The sequence below is a fragment of the Narcine bancroftii genome, chromosome 9, assembly GCF_036971445.1.
Source record: "Narcine bancroftii isolate sNarBan1 chromosome 9, sNarBan1.hap1, whole genome shotgun sequence".
In the NCBI taxonomy this organism is placed as follows: Eukaryota; Metazoa; Chordata; class Chondrichthyes; order Torpediniformes; family Narcinidae; genus Narcine; species Narcine bancroftii.
In genome coordinates, this window is record NC_091477.1 from 49,632,668 (window position 1) to 49,653,974 (window position 21,307).

General features: G+C 45.1%; 1 protein-coding gene across 1 annotated transcript in view; it reads left to right on the plus strand.

Annotated features, from left to right (window-relative positions):
- LOC138743573 (dedicator of cytokinesis protein 2-like) overlaps positions 1-21,307 on the plus strand; it is a 699,740-nt gene that overhangs the window by 111,572 nt on the left and 566,861 nt on the right. The window contains exons 10-11 of the mRNA XM_069899077.1: positions 498-579; positions 1,816-1,951. Coding sequence (XP_069755178.1) covers positions 498-579; positions 1,816-1,951 — 218 coding nt within the window. The remainder of the gene's footprint in view (positions 1-497; positions 580-1,815; positions 1,952-21,307) is intronic.

Sequence of the window (21,307 nt, forward strand, 5' to 3'; positions counted from 1 at the left end):
ATTGGTCATTACTGCCCTAGAAAAAGGTACATCTTGTATACCTCCGTTAAGTTGCCTCTCATCCTCCACTGCTTTGAACCGAAAGACCCCATCTCACTCAACCTGTCCTCAAAAGACATGTTTTCCAAACCTGGCAGCATCCTGGTAAATCTCCTCTGTACCTTCCCTGTCCAAAGCTTATATGACCTTCCGCTAATGAGGTGACCATAACTGAACACAGTGCACCGTGTGGTCTAACCAGAGTTTTGTTTTAGAGCTGCAATATTATCTCACAGCTTTTGTACTCAATTCCCTGCCTCATGAAGGCCAGTGCACCATTCACCTTCTTAACCACCCTATCATCTCATGTGCCATTTTTTTCACACTCAAGAAACACCTGAACAGTAATTGTTTAGTGGGATGCACAGGCACAAGCTTCAAGTGCTTGAAGCAGACAGAATGCAGCTTGAATATAAACTTCACTAAATCAGCCTTATTTGACTTCTTCTCCCTTCCAGTGAGAATTATCTCGTGCGATGGGGAAGCAAAGGGCTCCCAAAAGAAATCGACATGTTGAACAATCTGAAAGTGGTGTTCACTGTGAGTATTAAACATGCATCTTTGACTTTGATCTTTAAGGAGAGGCTTAATATCTTCAACTGAGAAGCGAGAGGAAGAATATTGGTGGCCAACTGATAGATATTTAGAAACTGGATAACTCAAATGCACAGTCAAGAACCTTAATGACATCTGAAACCAAGTAGATTTCTTCATGGACACCTTCTTAAATATTGATTCAAGTTCAAGTTTATTGTATCAAAAATGCAGCGACAGAAGCTTTTATTTCCAGGAAGACCAGTAGTTCAACATGTAAGACACAATACAAAAGGGCAGAGTCACAGAAAGAGATCATTTGGTACGGAGCAAAGACAACATAATTTGGCTATTTTGAGGGTTTATTCAGGATTCCAAACAATGAATCAATAGCCGTTTTCAGGTGCTCGGACACAGATAATGCGCCGGCAGATGCGGCTGGGGGAGTGCAGCTGGGCCGTTCAGGTGGCCGCGGAGAAGACGCCTTTCTGTCACCTGAATGTGCCGGCTGAATGAGAGCCGTGTCCGAGCGAATGCAGCTCCTATGGACTGTGGCTGTAGTCACTGCTGTGATCCCTTCCCCTCTCCAAGCTCTGTATCTCTTTCAAGATATCTTCAGACTTTTAATTTTGACCTCTTATTTATGTCAGCATTTAATTCTGCCAACTTTGGCAGCCCTGCCTTTAGCTATCAAGGTTCTGAGTTTTGGAAGCAATGTACTATTTTTTTTACTGAGTTTTTGGTTATGTAATCTAATGTCCCAAAGTAGTTTTTTTTTAAACTGAATAAACGCTTTGCAACATTAAAATCACTAACTAAACATAAGGCGCTGTTATTAAATTGTTACCAACCTGATGGCGAGAGAAACAATATTTAATAGGATATTAAATCTTATATTAAATATCTTAAAAGGATTGTGCCTTGGGCTGCATTCAGGTGCTCCAAGCTGGAGAATATACCTACCCGAGGAGGGTTAGGTAAGTGCCCCTCAGGGCACTTTCAGGTGGCCATCCAACAGCCGCATTTGGGTAGAATAGACGGCTTTACAGTTGGGTATACTGGCCACCTGAAAGCGGCTAATGTTGCTGAGAAAGTGTACGTTCATAACAATCTTGATGACACCTTCCATCCCTCTATGAGTGTTCCTGTTACTTGGAAATAAATTTGCTTCTTGTTTGAACCTCAGCATGTAAATAACAAAATATAATTTCAAATCTATGTTCTTCTAATTGTTATCTGTAGGATTTAGGCAACAAGGATTTGAATCGAGATAAAATATATTTGATCTGCCAAATAGTTCGAGTTGGGAAGATGGATCTGAAAGAGACAACTCAGAAGAAATGTACTCAAGGTTTAAGACGACCCTTTGGAGTGGCAGGTAATCAGTAGCTACATAATGCATGATGTTTCACCTTGCTCGCTAGAAAGTCATAGTGGTCAATATAATTTATTACAGCTGAAACAATGCTTGGCAGAGATACGATGTAAGGGAGAATATACAAGTCAGAATGTGATGTACCAAAAAAAATAGATAACATGATTGTAAAGAGGTAATTCACCTGTGAATAAGAGCTTAAACCAGACACAGGGATTCAAATAAACAAACTGTTGGAAAAAGAATTAAAGCTCTTTTATCCATTTCCCGAAATGGACGATCTGGACTTGTTTGTCTGATGAAAGTTTAAAGTGATAGGTGTTGATGTTGAAAAATATAACGTGTTGCAGCTCAAGAATCGAGGAGAAGTATCAAGCTCTCCCAGCTAGGGATAGAAGCTTTTAACTTCCACAAAAAGTAATTTGGAATTAAACAGCATAATAATTTTTACTTCTCCACTATTATGAATTGAGCCAATTGATATATTTTTTTCCAGATTGAAAAACAATAGTGACCATTTCATATCACTCCGATTGGCTGATCCAGCGTGCTTGGTCAGCAGTTGCCTTTGTGACCGAAATACAGTTTCCAGGCCATTAGGGTGACATCATCTGGAATGTAGTTGAAAAATTTGGATCATCTTGTCCTGGAGCCAAAACCTTTGCACAGCCACCAGTTCACTTGGTTTTCCATGGGTCATTGCAGAGTATTTGCAACAGTTCTTGAATCCTGCCTTATAAACTCTGATCTTGAATTCAACCTGCATTCTATCTGCATATCACGACATCACAATATTCTGGCATTTTCCTGGCTCAGTTTACTGCTGCTCCTAATTGCACTGATTCCACAGTTATGTCCCAGATCCTTCTGATTTCTCAAGGAAATGTCTGTTCTGCCTGAAAACATGCAATGTGCCAATGTTTCCCACTCACCACACACACACACACACACACACACACACACAAAATCATTTAGGTGCTTGGTTATCCATCCCAGATCCAGGCCCCCTCCTGCTGCCCAGCGCATGTCTCTGATACACCTCCTGCTCCCCAAACCCAGTCTGGTGAGTGACCCATTCCCACTCCTTGGTAAAGCAGGAAAGCAGGACTGTGGAAATGTGCAATGCTAGGTCTGTTGCAATTGAGCCTCGAGCCCATAACCACAATTACTGGAATACTGCATCTGTACTGTAATAATGGTAATACTTAAATTTCAAGTCAAACCTCAGAAGAGTGTGCCTCAGAACTAGTGTGATAATTTTCTCCATCCTTACATGTTGCTCAATATCAATGTGTGAGGTTTAACATGCCTATTACAACACAGAAGGAAACCATTTGGTCCATAATGTCTAGCTCAATCCCAGCGCAGATGTCTAATTAGTCCAATTCTCCCAAATTTTTCCCTCTTCCACACCCAAGATTTCCATTTCTAGTTTGCTTGCCCCCTAGCTGCACAAAAGGGGGACTTACCACAACCAGTTAACCCACCAGCGTGCCTTTGGCGTGTGGGAGGAAATTGGAGCACCTGGTGGAAATGCACACGGTCACAGGAAGAGCATGTAAACTCCATGTTGACAGCACTGGAGTCCAGGATTGAAACCAGGTCCCTTCAGCTGTGAGGCAGCAGGCATTAACTGCTGTACCATTGTTCCAATTGCATGCTGTAGGTCTGCTTTGTCCTTATTAAGGAATAAATGAAGACTAAATTCAATTTGGGTAAAGATCAGGCCTGCAAAGTATCCACAGAATTTAAAACCATAATATAGATGCTCCTGAGTCTCTGCAGGAACATTTCACTAAGCACAATTTAAAGTTAGTTACAGGTTGGATTTATTTTTAAAACAGGAAAAGAAAATGTCACAGGTCATCATCCTTCCTGACAGTTGTCCCTTAGTCAGGGGCACAAGAATGCAGGCGATGTTGGGTTTCAACCCAAAGCGCCAACTTTCCTTTTGCCTTCACAGATGCTTCTCGACTCGTCGAGTTCCTCCAACAATTTGTTGTTTGCCTGTGTTTGGGTCCTTGAAGATTTGAATTGGTTGGCTTGAGTCTACATTTGGAAAATGTAGCGAGATTGTGCAAAGAGTGAGTCTGACAAGAATGCATTTTTCTTGCCATTCCACTCTGTCCTCTAATTTTACTGTGTAATTTTGGAAGCGTTATACATTAGTCAGTATTAGTGACGTAATAGTTACATCAGTAAACTTAGAAGATCCTTACTTTATATAACTTTGCAATGTCTTTCCTACTGAATCTAACCTCAGCCCAAAAAAACAATGCGTTTTTCAACTGGCTCATTCAATCAATAAACATTAGATTTTATTCTTCTGTCCCTGAGCAGAATGTTCACCAAATGGTTCATAAATGATAATTGTCCTGTCTGTTCTCCGACTCTACCATCTGTTTTGCAAACAAACATTTGCACAGGACTTACTACGAGCAACATTTCATTCTTCTCTTATGAAGCAACTAAAAATTCATGCTGTAAAATAATTCTAATGATACCCCAAAGGAGAATTGCTAACAGTCAAGTTAAAATTATAAAGATCGTCACCTGAAAAGTTCTCAGCTCTGCTGATAAAATTGACTTGGTGGATAATGGCGGTAAATGTTATGAAATAAGAATATTTGGTTTGTTTTGGGAGATGTATATACTTCTATAGAAATGAATAATGGTCAAGTGGATTGGGACATCAGTATTGATTTTGTGATTGAATGAAGTGATGTGATTTCAAATGAGCATTGCATGACCAAATTATGCACTTTGCTAAAACCTTCCCTGAGTGATACTCCATGTGATGGGAGCTTCTATTTGGACTTGCAATGTGATATGCCATCATTCTATTTAATTACTGTTATTCATCATCTTGACATAGAAAAGCTACTGGTCTATTTTCAAAGACTCTGTTGGTTCTACCATCTCAATACCATCTTTTATTGCTGATTTTCTCATCCTACCAGCAATAATTTGCAATTTAAAATATAACGTTTCATTCACAGTCTTTTGCCCCATGCACAGCAGATGTAAACCGAGTGCAATATAACTCAAAGTACCGATTTATTTGTCAGAGTACACACGACATCACATACAACCCTCAGATTCTTCTTCCTGCGAGCCACGTAGAATTTCAACGGATCGGGAGCGCAAAAAAAAACTGTACTCAAGAAAAGATATGAATACAAAAGAAAGAAATATAAATAAAGAAAGAATTGCAAACAAACAGAACATAAATATTCATTTTAAAATAATATGCAAAGTTGGAGTCCTTCTAAGAGTCCCTGGTTAAGTTTGTTGTTGAGGAGTCTGATGGTGGAGGGGTAGCAGCTGTTCCTGAACCTGACGGTATGAGTCTTGTGGCACGCATACATCTTTCCTGATGGCAGCAGCGAGAACAATGATTTCTGGTGCTCTCTGACGGCAGCATTCCATGTATGTTATCTTGATGGTGGGCCGAGATTGTCCTGTGATGTACTGGGCTGTGTCCACAACCTTTGCAGGGTTTACTGCTCAGTGGTATCGGTGACCCCATACCTGTCAGCATGATCTAGCTAGTCAGCACACTTACCATTGTACCAATGTAGAAGCTTGCCAAAGTTTTCAATGTCGCACCAAACCTCTGCAAACTCCTGAGGAAGTGGAGGTGCTAATGTGCTTTCTTCATAATGACATTTGTGTTTTTGTCCAGGAAAGGTCTTCCAAAATAATGACCCCCAGGAATTTAAGTTTGCTCACCCTCTCCATCTCTGATCCCTCAATGATCTTTGGATCCTACATCTCTAGTTTTCCTTTCCTGAAGTCCACAATCAGCTCCTTGGTTTTGGTGACAATGAGTGCGAGGTCATAGTTAATATGCCATTCAGCCAAGTTTTCAATCTCCCTCCAGTCTGCTGACCCATTGCCCCCTTTTCTACAACCCATTTCCATGGTATTATCAGCAAATCTGTTTATTGCACACAGTCATAGTTGTAAAGTGAGTAGAGCAGGGGGCTAAGAACATAGCCCTGTGGTTCTCCAGTACTGATGGAACTTGTGGAGGAGATATTCTTACTAATTCTCACTGATTGTGATCTAGAGGTAAAGAAATCCAGGATCCCATTACACAGTGGGGTATTGAGGACCTGGCCTTAGAGTTTGCTGATCAGTTTTGTGGGGATGATGATGTTGAATGCCAAACTGTAGTCGGTAACTAGATGTTCCAGGGCTTTGTATAGAGCTAATAAGATGGTCTCTGCCATAGACGTGTTGCAGCTGAAGGCAATTGGAATAGATCCTTGTCATTGCTCAGAAAGGAGCTAATATGTTTCAACACCACACTCTCAAAAAAACTTCATCACTGTGGATGTGAGTGCCACTGGTTGGTCATCATTTAGGCAGGAAACCACAATCTTGTTGGGCACTAGTTCAGTTTGAAACAGGTGGTAGCATGCCCTGCCAAAGTGAGATGCTGAATAATTGTTGGCAATTTGGTCCGAATCAGAATTTATAGTCCTGAAATGCAACAAAATGTGTTGTATTCCGGCAGCAATGTAGAGCAAATATTGTAATAGAATTATATTAAAAATAAATAAATTAGTGTGAAAGTAAGAGAAAGTGAGGTAGTCTCTGCCGTTCATTGACCATTCTGAAATCTGACGGCAGAGGAGAAGTAGCTGTTCATTTGTCACGGGTCGCTCGTCTTCAGGTTCCTGAACCTTTGTCCTGATGGTAGCATTGTGAAGAGGGTATAACCTGGGTTGTGAGGGACTTTGAGGATAGAGACTGCTTTCTTAAAACACTGCCTCTTGTAGATATCCTCGATGGAATGAAGACTGGTGCCTGTGATGGGACTGGCCGAGTTCACAATTCTCTGTAGTTTTATTATTCTGTTCATTGGCACCTTTATACCAGAAAACAGGGGTTTTTAATGCATGAAAGCCACATTATTGCTTGCTCAAGTTTATAAAAAACAAATGTACCTTTTATGCAGAGGATGGAAAAGGTGGATCGCTCAGTCCTTATATGTTGCCCAGAGCAGCGTGCCAGCTTCTCAGGGCAAAAGGGGTGGGATGTGTAGGAAAGCAGTGGCAGTCCTGTGATAGCCCTGTCACTCCACTGGGTGACAGCCCCCCCCCCCCCCACCATGCACTGCTGCCTTACAGCCCTGCCATCTTACTGCCTGACAGCGCCATTAAGAGTGGGTGGCATAAGATACTGTGGCGAGGGAGCAAGGCGGTGTGAGGGAGTGTGAAAGTACAGACCTATCACCAATGTATATAGTTACGGTATCTAGTGTATGTAATGACTGTGCTTACAGCGATTGGCTGAGAGCTTAGCCACACCTACTGTCTGGGCCTTAAAGGGTTGTGTCCCTAGCCAGGTCGGATCATTCCGGACAGGTCGGCCACCTGTGAAGAGCTCCTGTCTTTTGCTAATAAAAGCCTTGGTTTGGATCAACAAGTCTTTGGTTCTTTCGACGAGCTCTACAATTTTATTGGCAAAAATAATTTTTTAAAAAAGGGATGGAGCGTCTGACTCAGCCAGAAAAACTTGACATCGACACACAGTCAGCTACAACCTTCAAAGCCTTTAAGTTCTGGCTGTTGAACTTTGAAAACTTCCTAAGGCTCATTGAGGTGGAGGAGGATAACCAGCGTCTAACATCATTGCTGTCTTTGGTGTCCTTGAGAGTCTACGAGAACATCCAGGATGAGACCACTTACACCGCAGCCATAAAGGTACTGAAAGAACTGTATGATGAACCAATGAACAGAGTTCATGCCCGGCTCGTGCTTGCATCGAGGAAGCAACAGCCTGGCGAGTCCAGCAGGGCATATTTACAAATATTAAAGGCGTTGGGCAAGGATTGTAACTGTGTGGACAAAACTGCTGCCGAGATCACAAACTATCTCGTCCGGGATGCCTACGTGGCCGGGCTCCGATCGAACGAAGTGAGGCTGCGGTTGCTCGAAAAACTAGAGGACATGGCCCGGATTGCAATCACAATGGAGGATGCAGCCTTAAAATCAAATGAATTCTCTAGGGACTGGACCCCACGTTCTGATGTGAGTAGAGTGCCCTTCTACCCTACCACCCCCCCGATATACTGACGGCCTGTCGGCTGCTGCTACACTGCCCCCTGCGAACCCAAAATGTTATTTCTGCAGGAAGGACAAGCACAGCAGGTCCCAGTACCCAGCAAGAAAAGCCAGGTGCCAGAAGTGCCTTAAAAATGACCACTTTGCTGCAGTCTGTAGGTCTAAAATGGCCGCCAGCAAACACAATGCCTCGTGTGAAGCCCAACCGCCACTATCCCATTCAAACTCTTCTTCCCCAGAGCTCTCATCCATTGAGAGTGAGGGATCCCCTTCACAGCAACGCCTGACGTCACAGAGATGCCGATCCCGGAAGGGGCAGCATACCCTCGCAACCATGATGTTGGCCCGCCTGTCGCCCCCATGCGGGACACTCGACCCGGCCTCGGTCCCGACTGTAGAGCCCGTTATTGCCACGGCCACAACCACCCCCAGGCCGACGCTATCACTGCTGCTGCCGCAGCCACCGCCACAGCCATCCCCGGAGACAATGCTACCGCAACCGCTGCCCGCTCCCCTGCTGCCGCTGCCCATGCCGCCGCCGGTGCAGTCACCGCGACTGACTGGGGACCCGCCGTGGCCAACCAGGTACTCGCCCTAGCATCCATCGCTGATGACCGCTGGGGCCTGACCGCCGCGACCGACGACCTACCCACCGCCAACCGTGAGCAACAACTCCCACTACTTACCATTCATCTGCCGACGCCGCCACAACAGCACCTCCAGGAGTACCTCCATCCTGCTCCTCCAGCACTGACTGCGTCTATGATGTCATCCCGTTGCGTGACGTCAACACGCGGAACTCCCCTGTCAACAGGATCAGTGGCTGCTTCTATAACACTAAATCAGCAATGCTCTCATCCCCTCACTAAAGCAATGGATCTGATTAAAGTGCATGGAAACTACACCAATTACTTATTTGACTCTGGGTCAACAAACAGTTTTATCCGGCCAGATCTGTCCCTCCGTTGCAGACTTGACATTATCCCCACTACCCAGAGGATCTCATTAGCGACTACGTCGCACTGGACTGGGATAAAGGGGTATTGCATCACCACGCTGGAAGTACAGGGTGTAACGGTCACCCACTTCAAATTATCCATCCTTCTCCAATCGTGCGCCCCAGTGTTGCTGGGATTAGACTTTCAGTGTCAGTTTCGAATGGTGTTCCTACACTTTGGGGGACCCCATTGCCCCACCCCTGAAGCACCCGAGCAACCCGCCCCCGTACCCTGGGGCCACTCCTGTGGCCTTTCCACACTCCGGATTGCCCCGCCAGCACTCTTTGCAAACCTCACCCCTGGCTGGAAGCCTGTGGCCACCAAAAGTTGGCAATATAGTTACGAAAACAGGCAATTCATTAGGAGTGAGGTGCATAGATTGCTGGATGAGGGCATCATCGAACCCAGCTCAAGTCCCTGGAGAGCCCAGGTGGTGGTTGTCAAGAACGGGGAAAAGCTACGGATGGTGGTCGACTATAGCCAGACCATTAACCGCTTCACGCTCATGGATGCGTACCCCCTGCCACGCATCATGGATGTGGTGAACCAGATCGCCCAATACCGCATATTCTCCACCATTGACCTATGTTCCGCCTACCACCAGCTCCCGATCCGCTGTGAGGACTGACCATTCACGGCCTTCGAAGTGAATGGGCGGCTGTATCAATTTCTCAGGGTACCATTCGGGATCACGAATGGTGTCGCGGTCTTCCAGCGGGAAATGGACCAGATGGTGGACCAGAACAGGCTAACCACTACCTTCCCGTATCTGGACAATGTCACCATCTGTAGCCATGACATGCAGGACCATGACGCCAACCTAGACAAATTTCTTCAAACTGCCAGTTGGCTGAACCTGACCTACAATTTTGACAAGTGTGTCTTCCGGACCACACGACTCGCGATTCTAGGTTGCGTGGTGGAGAACGGGGTAGTGATGCCAGATCCTGACCGCATGCGTCCCCTAATGGACTTACCCCCCCCCCCCCCCCCACCCCCCATACCCAGAAAGTGCTCAAACGCTGCCTGGGCTTTTTCTCATATTACGCCCAATGGGTTCCACACTATGCCGATAAGGCGTGTCCTCTTATCAAGACCACCTCCTTTCCCCTCTCGACTGAAGCCAGAGTGGCTTTCGATCGAATCAAATCCGACATCGCCGATGCAACGCTGCACGTGATCGATGAGTCTGTCCCGTTTCAAGTCGAGAGCGATGCATCCGACTTCGCCCTGGCAGCCACCTTGAACCAGGCCGGTCAGCCTGTAGCCTTCTTCTCCAGAACCCTCCATCATCCAGAGAGTAGACACTTCTTGGTCGAGAAGGAGGCCCAGGCCATAGTTGAAGCAGTGCGTCATTGGAGACATTATCTCGCTGGGAGGCGCTTTACACTGTTGACTGATCAACGTGCGGTCTCCTTCATGTTCAGCAACACCCAGCGAGGTAAGATAAAAAATGACAAAATCGCCAGATGGAGAATCGAACTCTCCACCTTTAACTATGACATCCTGTACCGGCCTGGTACGCTCAACGACCCACCTGACGCGCTCTCCAGGGGGACGTGCGCCAGCGTACAGATGGACAGACTACAGAAACTCCATGAGGCGCTCTGTCATCCAGGGGTCACTAGGTTTGCCCACTTTGTGAAGGCGCGCAACCTACCCTACACAGTCGAGGAGATTCGCTCCATGACCCGAGCCTGTTTGGTGTGCGCTGAATGCAAGCCCCACTTCTTCTGTCCGGGGAACTCCAACGTTATCAAAGCCACCCGCCCCTTCGAGCATCTTAGCGTAGACTTTAAGGGGCCCCTACTGTCAACCAACCGTAATAACTACATCCTTACGGCCATCGATGAGTACTCCCGCTTCCCGTTCGCCGTGCCCTGCCCAGACACCACTGCCACCTCAGTGATACAGGCCCTTTACAGTGTCTTTGCCATTTTCAGGTACCCCAATTACATCCACAGTGATAGGGGGTCCTCATTCATGAGTGCAGAGCTGCAACAGTACCTTCTGGAGTGTGGTATAGCTTCAAGCAGGACCACCAGCTATAACCCACGCGATAACGGCCAGGTCGAGAGGGAGAATGCCACCATCTGGAGAGCAGTTACACTGGCTCTCCGGTCTAAAGGTCTCCCCACCTCTCACTGGCAGGAGGTTCTCACTAGTGCCTTACATTCCATCCGCTCCCTCCTATGTACCGCAACAAATGCCACCCCCCCACGAAAGGATGTTCCTTTTCCCGAGGAAATCCGAATCAGGAACCACTGTACCGGCATGGCTCACTGTCCCTGGCCCCGTCCTTTTGCGACGCCTCGTCCGGCACTCAAAGAACGACCCCTTGGTCGACCGAGTGACTCTACTCCACGTGAACCCGCATTATGCCTACGTTGAGTTCCCAGACGGGCGGGAGGACACTGTTTTGGTGCGGGACCTAGCTCAGGACGCAGTAGGCCCAGCACCCCCCCAAACCCAACCTTCCCCAACTCTTTATTCCCCAGGCCCCGCGCCGGAACTGAAGGACCAACAGCACCCCAATGACCCGGGCCACCCTGCTGACAACATGGCTGGGGAATTGAGCGAAGGAGCAGTCGTACCCGATGAGCCCACTGGCGACACCACTCCAGCGACCCCAATCCCAGCACCACGGCGGTCACGCCGGATGGTCAGACCCCCTGACCGCTACAGTCCTTAACCTACCCCTTCCTTTCATTCTCTCCCTTGTTTTTTTTTCCTTCCCTTCTCCCTCTTCAGCCCTTCCACCCCAGGGTCAGTTCTCCAAGAAGGGGTGAATGTGATAATACAGACCTATCACCAATGTATATAGTTACAGTATCTAGAGTATGTAATGACTGTGCTTACAGCGATTGGCTGAGAGCTTAGCCACGCCTACTGTCTGGGCCTTAAAGGGTTGTGTCCCTAGCCAGGTCTGATCATTCCGGACTGGTCGGCCACCTGTGAAGAGCTCCTGTCTTTTGCTAATAAAAGCCTTGGTTTGGATCAACAAGTGTTTGGTTCTTTCGACGAGCTCTACAGGGAGCGAGCAGTTCAAGGAGGTGGACAGCGCGAGGGAGCACAACCTGACAGCTCCATCAGCTGTTCTGTGATAAAGTGGCGATTGGGCTGTCAATGTGACATCAATCATCTTACCTTCCTGTTTGGAGCCGCTTTCAGCGGCATTCCTTTTATTCAGGAGGTGGGGCGACTTCACTCCAACTCTGTGTATCCCCCTTGACAGATGGAAGCTGGAGCGAGTTCGAGCCATCCATCTGCCTTCAGAGCTTTTATGGAGGTAAGTGCGGTGAGGTAAAAATGGAGAATCTCTGTCTTCACAGTTGTCTTTTTTTTCCTTCTTAAAAGAGCCTAATGATGCAACCAGTCAGAATGACATCAACACTACACCTGTAGAAATTTGTGAGAGTCTTTGGTGACCTACCAAATCTCCTCAAACTCCTCATGAAGTATAGCTGCTGGCAAGTCTTCTTTGTGATTGCCTTGACACGGAAGTCCCAGGACAGATCCTCAGAGATGTTGACACCCAGGAACTTGAAGTTCTTAACCCTCTCCACCGCTGACCCCTTGATGAGGACTACTTCACGGTTCTCTTGATTTCCTCTTCCTGAAGTCCACAATCAGCTCCTTGACTGTCGGCAAATTTGTCAGAGGCATTTGAATTCTGCAGAGCCGCACAGTCATTGGGTGTCTAGCATGTAGCGTGGTGGGCCTAGCAAGCGACAGTCCTGACCTGTCGTTGCAATCATTTTTGAAAAAAAAAACTAAAGTAAGTTTATTCTTAAGCCGTGCAATTGGACCATTTCTAAGCAGTGTTGTAGATCTATACTCAACAGAAACTGGATTGAGAATGCCCAACTTTATACCATTGAAGCCTGGCAGAGAATGTTACCAGTCTGGGAAAGGTTGAGCTTTAAAAAAATAATTCTTATCTTGTCAGCATAAGATGCTTATGCTATAATTCCTCACTTTTGGAAAGTCTTTGTGGTTATTTTAATCTGCCACAGAATTTGTTTTAAAGCATAAAAGCTATCGGACTGACAGCATATTGATTTCAGACGTATTGTCAAGAGTAAATAACATTTCATTTCAGCATCAGAAAATGTGGTCAGCGTTGCCGTTCTGTTTGACTAACATCAGAAAAGTGAAAGATGAGGGTTTGGAATGAGGCTAATAATTTTATAAAGTGGTCATTTGATACTCTTCATCATGGATACGTGGAGTTTAGCTTAAGCTTATTTATGATTAATGATAAATAGTAATGAGTTTATAGTTATTTGCATTGCACAATATCCATATGCACCAAAATGGCGTCAGAACTGCCGTAACTGCAGTACTACTGCTGATGCTAACCCGTAGGGAGCAGAAACACAGTGTCTTCCCCCCCCCCCCCTCCCTCCGTGGCATCCATCCACTCGATCCAACCGCTTTACAGGTTTTAAACAACCAGTTAAAGGAGCTGACGGTGGATTAGTTCAAAATCCTGTGACCAAATTTGGTCTGGGATCAAATGGTGATGCCTATGCATGGCAGCGGCCACGAAGGGTTGTAGACTCTGGGGAAGCCGAGGACTGGTGCAGGGCACCAGAGAATGAGATCGCCTCCTATTTGAGAAGCAGAAGCATTGGCCCATGGGATGGTGACCATGGCCGGCAAGGGTCTCTGAGATTGAAGAACACACGCAGGCTGTTGGTGACTCGAGTGACAAGCTCACGCAAACTGCTGCCGAATCACATCAGGCTGGGTATTGCTCGAGACTGGCTGAAGTGGTATCAGGCATCAGAGCCAGGATGGGCGAGGCTGCAGAGGGCTTCTGAGCTGTGTTGGAGACACGGATCTGGAGTTTGGGTTGATGATGGTTTAAACTGAAGGCTGGGAAGGCTACAGAGGTGAATCCCTGGACTCTCATGACTCTGAGGGGACTCTCTTTTGCTTCTCTTTCTCTGACTGTAAGGGCCGCCGGGAAATTTCTGCTGATGGCGAATCTTTGCCTCCCTTCTATAGACTAGAGTTGGTGTCCAAACAAATCTAAATCGAGGAGGAGCATTAGGGTAACCGAGGTGGGGCGGGGGGGAACTGATTTTCTTTGGTGGCATCAAACTTGAGGGGAGTGGCAGCAACCACGTAGGACCGGGGTGGGGGGGTGTTTGGTGACAGAGGTGGACCTGTGGAGAGGTGGGGGTTGGGCATCAGACCGAGGGGTGGGGGTTCTGGCGGCAGCAGCAGACTTGAGGGAAGAGGGGGGTGCGGCGGCAGAAATGTCGGACTGGGGGGCTGAGGAGAGGGTGGCAGCGGCAGCATTGGACTAGGTGGTGGTGGGGGGGGGGGGAGAGCATGACCCGTGAATGCGCCTCCTGACACTGATCCTGTTCTGTTTTAAATTAGTTATACAGGCATGCAGGCTATTTCAGCCCATGATCCTGTGCTGTCTAATGAGCCTACAGCCCCCAGTATGTTCCGAGCGGTGGGAGGAAACTGGGGAAAACCCACGCAGACTTGGGGAAAACGTACAAACTCCTTACAGTTTTATTACATGATAATAAAAGAATCTTGAATCAAAATTCTTACTTGCTGCAGCCAAACAGGTACCAACTTGTATTATACCCAGCACAGTGAGAAAGGTTCTTCTGCAAGCACACTTACAAAATGCGATCACTGATGAAACCTTGCTACATTCTCTCACAATCCCTGCCATTTGAATAAATTAAAGTATTTGGCGAAGCAACATTAGTTTTGGGATGTCCAGGCTCAGAAGATGGTCAACAATAACCCTTGAGGCAGTGGCAAGGCTAGAACATAGCAAGTTGTCCAGCTAATCTGACAGCTCCCAGCACACTTTTATTTCTACCTTCATTATTTCTGATGCCTCAGTACTGCCAGTGTCTAACCTGTTTCAGCTGCAGAGATCAAGAGGAGAAACGCGAGACAGATTATTCTAGCTTCAAAGAAAGATGGTAAAAAATTTGATGACAGTAAAAAGATCTCGTTCAAATTTAAACTGCGTTCAAATTCTCAAACATCATTGTGAGGCTTCACAATGTCCAGAGGGTACATTTCACATCCAGTAATAAAATAACAGGACCGGTGGGAAAGGGAGATGCACCCTACTACCTATTCTACGAGTACCTTCCACTCTCAGCCTCTTTCTTACCTTTTTTACTTTAACTTCTGAAATTTACTCTGGTTCTGTGCATCTTCAACTTCAGAGACATGAAAGAGAAAGACAATTGTGCAGCACCAAAGGGATCTTATTGGTTTATCAGACCTGTGGCTCTGGCAAAATATCTCAATTAGCCCCACATTCCCACACTCTATCTTCAGAGTCCAGCTGCTTTCTCTGCTTTAAGATCTGTGAATAAAGGTTGCTTGATATCCCCTGAATTGCAAAAGAACTTACCAGCACCCCGCCCCCCCCCCCCCAGGAATTATTCATGGACATCTAATTCTGAAGGATGCTGGCTACTCTAAATCCCTAGAGTTGGCTTACATCTGACACAAAATAAAAAGGACTGCTGAAAGGAAGCACATGTAATGAGATAAGAGCACATGAATCGACCACATAAAGTAATGGTCCACTGGAAAAATCACTGTCTGACAGAACTTCAGACCCGGGTTCAATCCTCTCTGTGTCTGCGTGGGTTTCCATTTCATGCTCCAGTTTACTTCCGAGATCCTATCAGTGCAGGTTGGTCATTGAATTGTCCACTGCAAATTGGCCACAAATGTGTTGCAGCATGGAAAAATCTGGAGGGCTTCGCTCTTCTAAACTCCCACTTACTTCTGCTTATTAACTTTTACATCAAAGAGATATGTACAAGGAAGAAGAAAAACACCAAATAGATAATAATAAATATTCACAGTTGGAAATAAATGATGATGCAAAATATGTACTGAGTTAGTAGTGCAAACAGATTGTTGGTGGGTTTGAAGCACTGTGATTGAGGGTAATGTGGAGAGGTTCATGACCCTGAGAGCTTTTGGATTCCTTCAAAAGAATAGGTGATTGGTGTGGACTCAATGGGATGATAGGCTTGTTTCCAAATTGTATTCCTTTGCAATTCGAAAGATATTTGAGGCAATTATAATGACTTACTTAAACTGGGAGCCTAGCATTGCTTCTGTCTGGGTCTCAATGGGTTGGCATTCATCAGAGAAGGTATGAAAAGCCAGGAGGCTTTTGTTAGCTTTAAAAATGTGTAAGGCAGGAGGATGCGGGCCTTTGTGAGAGTGGAGGTGGACTCATTCTACATTGGTCCGTAATTATGAGAGTAAGAACAATTAGAAATTGAACCTTTTTACATCTATTTCATGCTTTTAAAATGGAAGTGAAAGCTACTGTCTGTGCACTTTAAAGAAAATAACTCAAATACTACAGATGCTGGAAACCTGAATTAAAAGCAAGAAATGCAGGGAGCACTAAGCAGGTTGGCGTAGTGGTTAGTGCCAGCGATTGGAACTGGGGTTCGAATCCCGCACTGTCTGTAAGGAATTGGTACATTTTCCCCATGTCTCCATGGGTTTTCTCTGGGGGCTTCAGTTTCCTCCCACTGTTTGAAATGTAGTGGGGATTGTAGGTTAATTGGGTTTAATTAGGGCAGCTCAGGCTTATGAGCCGAAATGGCCTGTAACTGTGCTGTACGTCTAAATTAAAATTAAAATTAAATGAAGTCGGGCTGCAGCCAAAGAACTTGAGTTAACATATCATGTCATAGACCCTGATTAGGGTAGGAAACGGCAAGCACCTGAAATATGTCCAATTCAAGTTGGGACATTTTGCAAATGTCTTTGGCACCATTCAAGTGAATAAATAACTAGTCCAAAATTTGTTTTTGTTCCAAAAAAAAGAACAAGGTGTTTTATCATTGCACTCAGATACCTTTCCGCCTGTTAGAGGGTAAAAAGCTTGGCAGATGGATTAACTATAAAAATCTCTACTAACCTGACCAGGGCCAAGCGTGTTGATGCCATGGTCAAGACAGCTCCAACATCTCTACTTCTTGAGAAGATGAAATAAGTTTAGTATGCCTCCTTGTTCTGAAAAAAAATCTACAGGTGGATCCCTCGCAGCTCGGTAAGGGACTGCTCAGCTCAAGATCGGAAGAAGCAATAGAAGACAGTGAATGCAGCTCAGAACATTAGGACAAACTTCCCTTCTCTCTGTGGACTCCATCTAAATCTCCTGTTGCCTTGGAAAGGCAGCCAACGTACTGAAAATCCCAGCCCACCAAAAACACACTCTCTTCCCCCTCCTCCCATCGGGGAGACAGCTCAATGCACGCACCAAGAAGCTTAAAGACCGTTTCTTCCCCAGCTCCTGAGTGAACCCCACAGCCAAAATGATCTCATCCTGCCATTACTCTACACTAATCTATCTTTTATGTTATTGTAACTCTATGACCAATAAATTGCATTCTTTCACTTTATTCATCGATGTGAATGTTGGAGCTGACCTGTTAGACTGTTGTGGAAGAACATGATATATAAGCTTAAAAAGATTTTCTTGCTTGTTGAAGTGTGATAATCACAGATCATGTAAGCAAAACAATTGAACAATTTTTATGCCATCTCTGATCTATTTGTTAGCTTTAAAAAAAAGATTTAGGTGGTAGATTCCAATCCTTCACCATATTGGGAGTTTGACACAGTGCCGCAGCTACTCCACAGTGACCCGGGAACAGTCCTAACTTCCCATGCTGTCTGTGTGGAGTTTATAAGTTCTTCCTGTGATCGCGTGGGTTTCCAAAGAGTACTTCAATTTCCCAACACATTCCAAAGGTGTGCAATCTGGTCAGTTAATTGGCCAACCTAAAGTGCCTGTACTGTGTTGATGAGTGGGAGAATTTAAGGGGGTTGGGGATTGGAGATGTGGAGGGGAAGATTGGAAAATAGAAAGAATTAGTGTAGGATTAATGTAAAAATGAGTGTTTGATGGTCACGGTTAGAATAATGCTATTACAGCTCCGGCCACCCAGGTTCAAAACTAGTGCTGTCTGTAAAGAGTTTGTACATTCTTCCCGTGACCATATGAATTTCTCCTGGGTACTCCAGTTTCCTTCCACCCTCCAAAAGCATGCGGGGTTTGTAGGTTAATCGGTGTATTTAGGTGGCACAGGCTCATGGGCCTGAAGGGCTTGTTACCATGCTGTATCTCTCAATTAATTTTTTTTTCAATTCAAAATGAGAAAAAAATTATATTATATGGCACCTCCCACTGTGGGACTTTCAGGTTAGAATTCTGATGCAAAATGGTTGTACCCAGATTTATCAGTCTGCTTTCTATGCCATTAAATAATAGGCAAGTTTGTGCCCAAATCATTGAGTAAATGGTATACACAATAACATAAGGAATCGAAGCAGGAGTCAGCCATCTGGATCATAGAGCCTGCTCTGGCACTGAATAGGCTTGCCCAATCATGGGCTCAGCTCCATCTCTTTCCCAATATTCAAAGAGTTCTCGCCTTCATGTTATTCTTTAAATTGATGCACATAAAGGGAACATGAAGTCTTTTTATGAAGGTGATGGGCCACATCTGTCACACGTTTTACAAAGCTAAGAACTCAGCATATGGGTGGACCGGTTGGCGTAGTGGTTAAAGCAATGCCTTTACAGCGCCAGTGATTGGGTCCAGGGTTCAAATCCCACTCTGTCTGTAAGGAGTTTGCTGTTTCTCCCTGTGTCAGTGTGGGATTTCCCTGGGGGCTCCAGTTCCCTCCCACTGTTCAAAATGTACCGGGGGTGCATGTTAATTGGCAGCACAGACTTCTGAGCCGAAATGGCCTGTTACCATGCAGTATGTCTAAATTTTAAAAAATGACTTGGAAACGGATCGTCACGAGTCTCTGCATTAAGACTGAGAATGGAGAGGGGAGCTGTGAAATAAGGGGCGGTAGGTGATGGGGTGGGTGGGGGGGGGGGTGGAAGGATGATGGATTGATATAGTCTGGTGTGGAGACCAGAGGATGAGGCTGGAGACATTAGTTGGTGGGTACAAGCCGGAAAACCAAGAGGGAACGTAGGGCAGATGGAACCAAATGGGGGAAGGGAACTGAAGTGAACTGTGGGAGAAGTTAAGCAGGGACAATCCCCAAAACTTTAACCAATAATACCTCTTCATTATTTCTCTTCTGAACGTCTTTAATTCTTATAACCATATAACCATATAACCATGACTGATACCTTATCACCTCTCTACCCACACACCCTTTTTCCTCCTTGTAATATTTGTTAATACCCCTTCCTTCCTGAGTCTCGATGAAGGGGTCCTGACTTGAAATATTTACTGACCTTTTCTACCCATGACTCACCGAGTCATTGATGGCTTTGAGAGCTGTGCCTTTTACCTGAGAGTTGGAACCTGTAATTGTGCTGCAGGTTTCGAGATGGGAAGTTGTCATTGTCTACTAGATACAGCATCCCACTTTGAGATGCATTTCACAATGTCCTCCACTTCATAATGGAAGTGAAGCCACCAAGATGGATCGTTCAGGAATAGACCACACAAGTATTAATGATGGAAATAGACAATTAATAACTGATACAGCCTTGTATCTTTTACTTTCAGCACTAGCTCATTTATAGAACTCTTACATAAAGATTCCCTCTGAGTCCTTGAGTCAATATTTTTAAAGCTTATTTTGCTGTCAGCAAGCGAAACATTTATGATTGATCTCTTCTTCCCCCTAAACTGTACGATTTACAAGCTGTTTCAGAGGACAGTTGAAAATCATGATTAAATCTGGAGTTTTTAACAATAATAGTACTTTCACTAACTTTTTAATTCCATATATATTTAATTATTTGGATTTAGATTCAAAATATTCTCCCTTGGTCAAGCACACACATCTCTTTCCACTAATTCCAATAACTTAGCTGTAATATTGCCCTTTAGTATTATGAGTTCTTGAGTCATACCACATGAAACAGGCCATAGAACCAGGGAACACCACAGCATAGAAACAGGAACCTTTGGCCATTCTAGTCTGTGCCAAACCTTTTTTTTTTGCCTAGTCCCACTGACCTGCACCCATTCCATAGCCCTCCATACCTCTCCCATTTATGTACCTATCTAAATTCTTCTTAAATGTTAAAATTGAGCTCAAATTCACCACATCAGCTGGCAGCTTGTTCCACACTCCCACCACTCTCTGTGTGAAGAAGTTACCCCTCATGTTCCCCTGAAACTTCTCACCTTTCACTCATAACCCATATCTCACTTGCCCTCAGTGGAAAACTCTGTCCATCTCCTCATAATTTTAAACGTATCTATCACATCTTCCCTCTTTATAACCATATAACCATATACAGCACAGAACAGGCCAGTTTGGCCCTACTAGTCTATGCCGGAACAAATCCCCACCCTCCTAGTCCCACTGACCAGCACCTGGTCCATACCCCTCCAATCCTCTCCCCTCCATGTAATTATCCAGTCTTTCCTTAAATGTAAATAATGTCCTTGCTTCAACCAACTCTGCTGGAAGCTTATTCCACATCCCAACCACCCTTTGCGTGAAGAAATTTCCTCTCATGTTCCTCTTATAATTTTCCCCCTGCAATCTCAAACCATGGCCTCTGGTTTGAATATCCCCCTCCCTTAATTGAAAAAGCCTATCCACGTTGACTCTCTCTGTCCCTTTTAAAATCTTGAACACCTTCATCAAATCCCCCCTCAATCTTCTATGCTCCAGAGAAAAAAGCCCCAGGCTACTCAACGTTTCTCTGTAACTCAAACCCTGACATCCTGTCAACATTCTCGTGAACCTTCTCTGCACTCTCTCTATTTTGTTTATATCCTTCCTATAATTCGGTGACCAAAACTGCACACAGTATTCCAAACTTGGCCTCACCAATGCTTTGTATAATTTCATCATAACATCCCAACTCTTGAATTCAAAACTCTGATTTATGAAGGCCAACATTCCAAATGCCTTCTTCACCACTCTATCTACCTGAATATCAACTTTGAGGGAACTATTTACCATAACTCCTAAATCCCTTTGTTGCTCTGCACTCCTCAATTGTCTACCATCCAATGTATATGACCTATTTCCAAATTGCAATACTTCACACTTATCCATATTAAATTCCATCAGCCAATTCTCAGCCCACTCCTCTAGCTTTCTTATATCTTTTTTTAATCTACGGTAATCTTCCTCACTATCCACAATACCACCAATCTTTGAATATCTGCAAACTTACTTATCCAATTTACCACCCCTTCTTCCAGATCGTTAATATATATAACAAACAATAGTGGACCCAGGACCGATCCCTGAGGAAC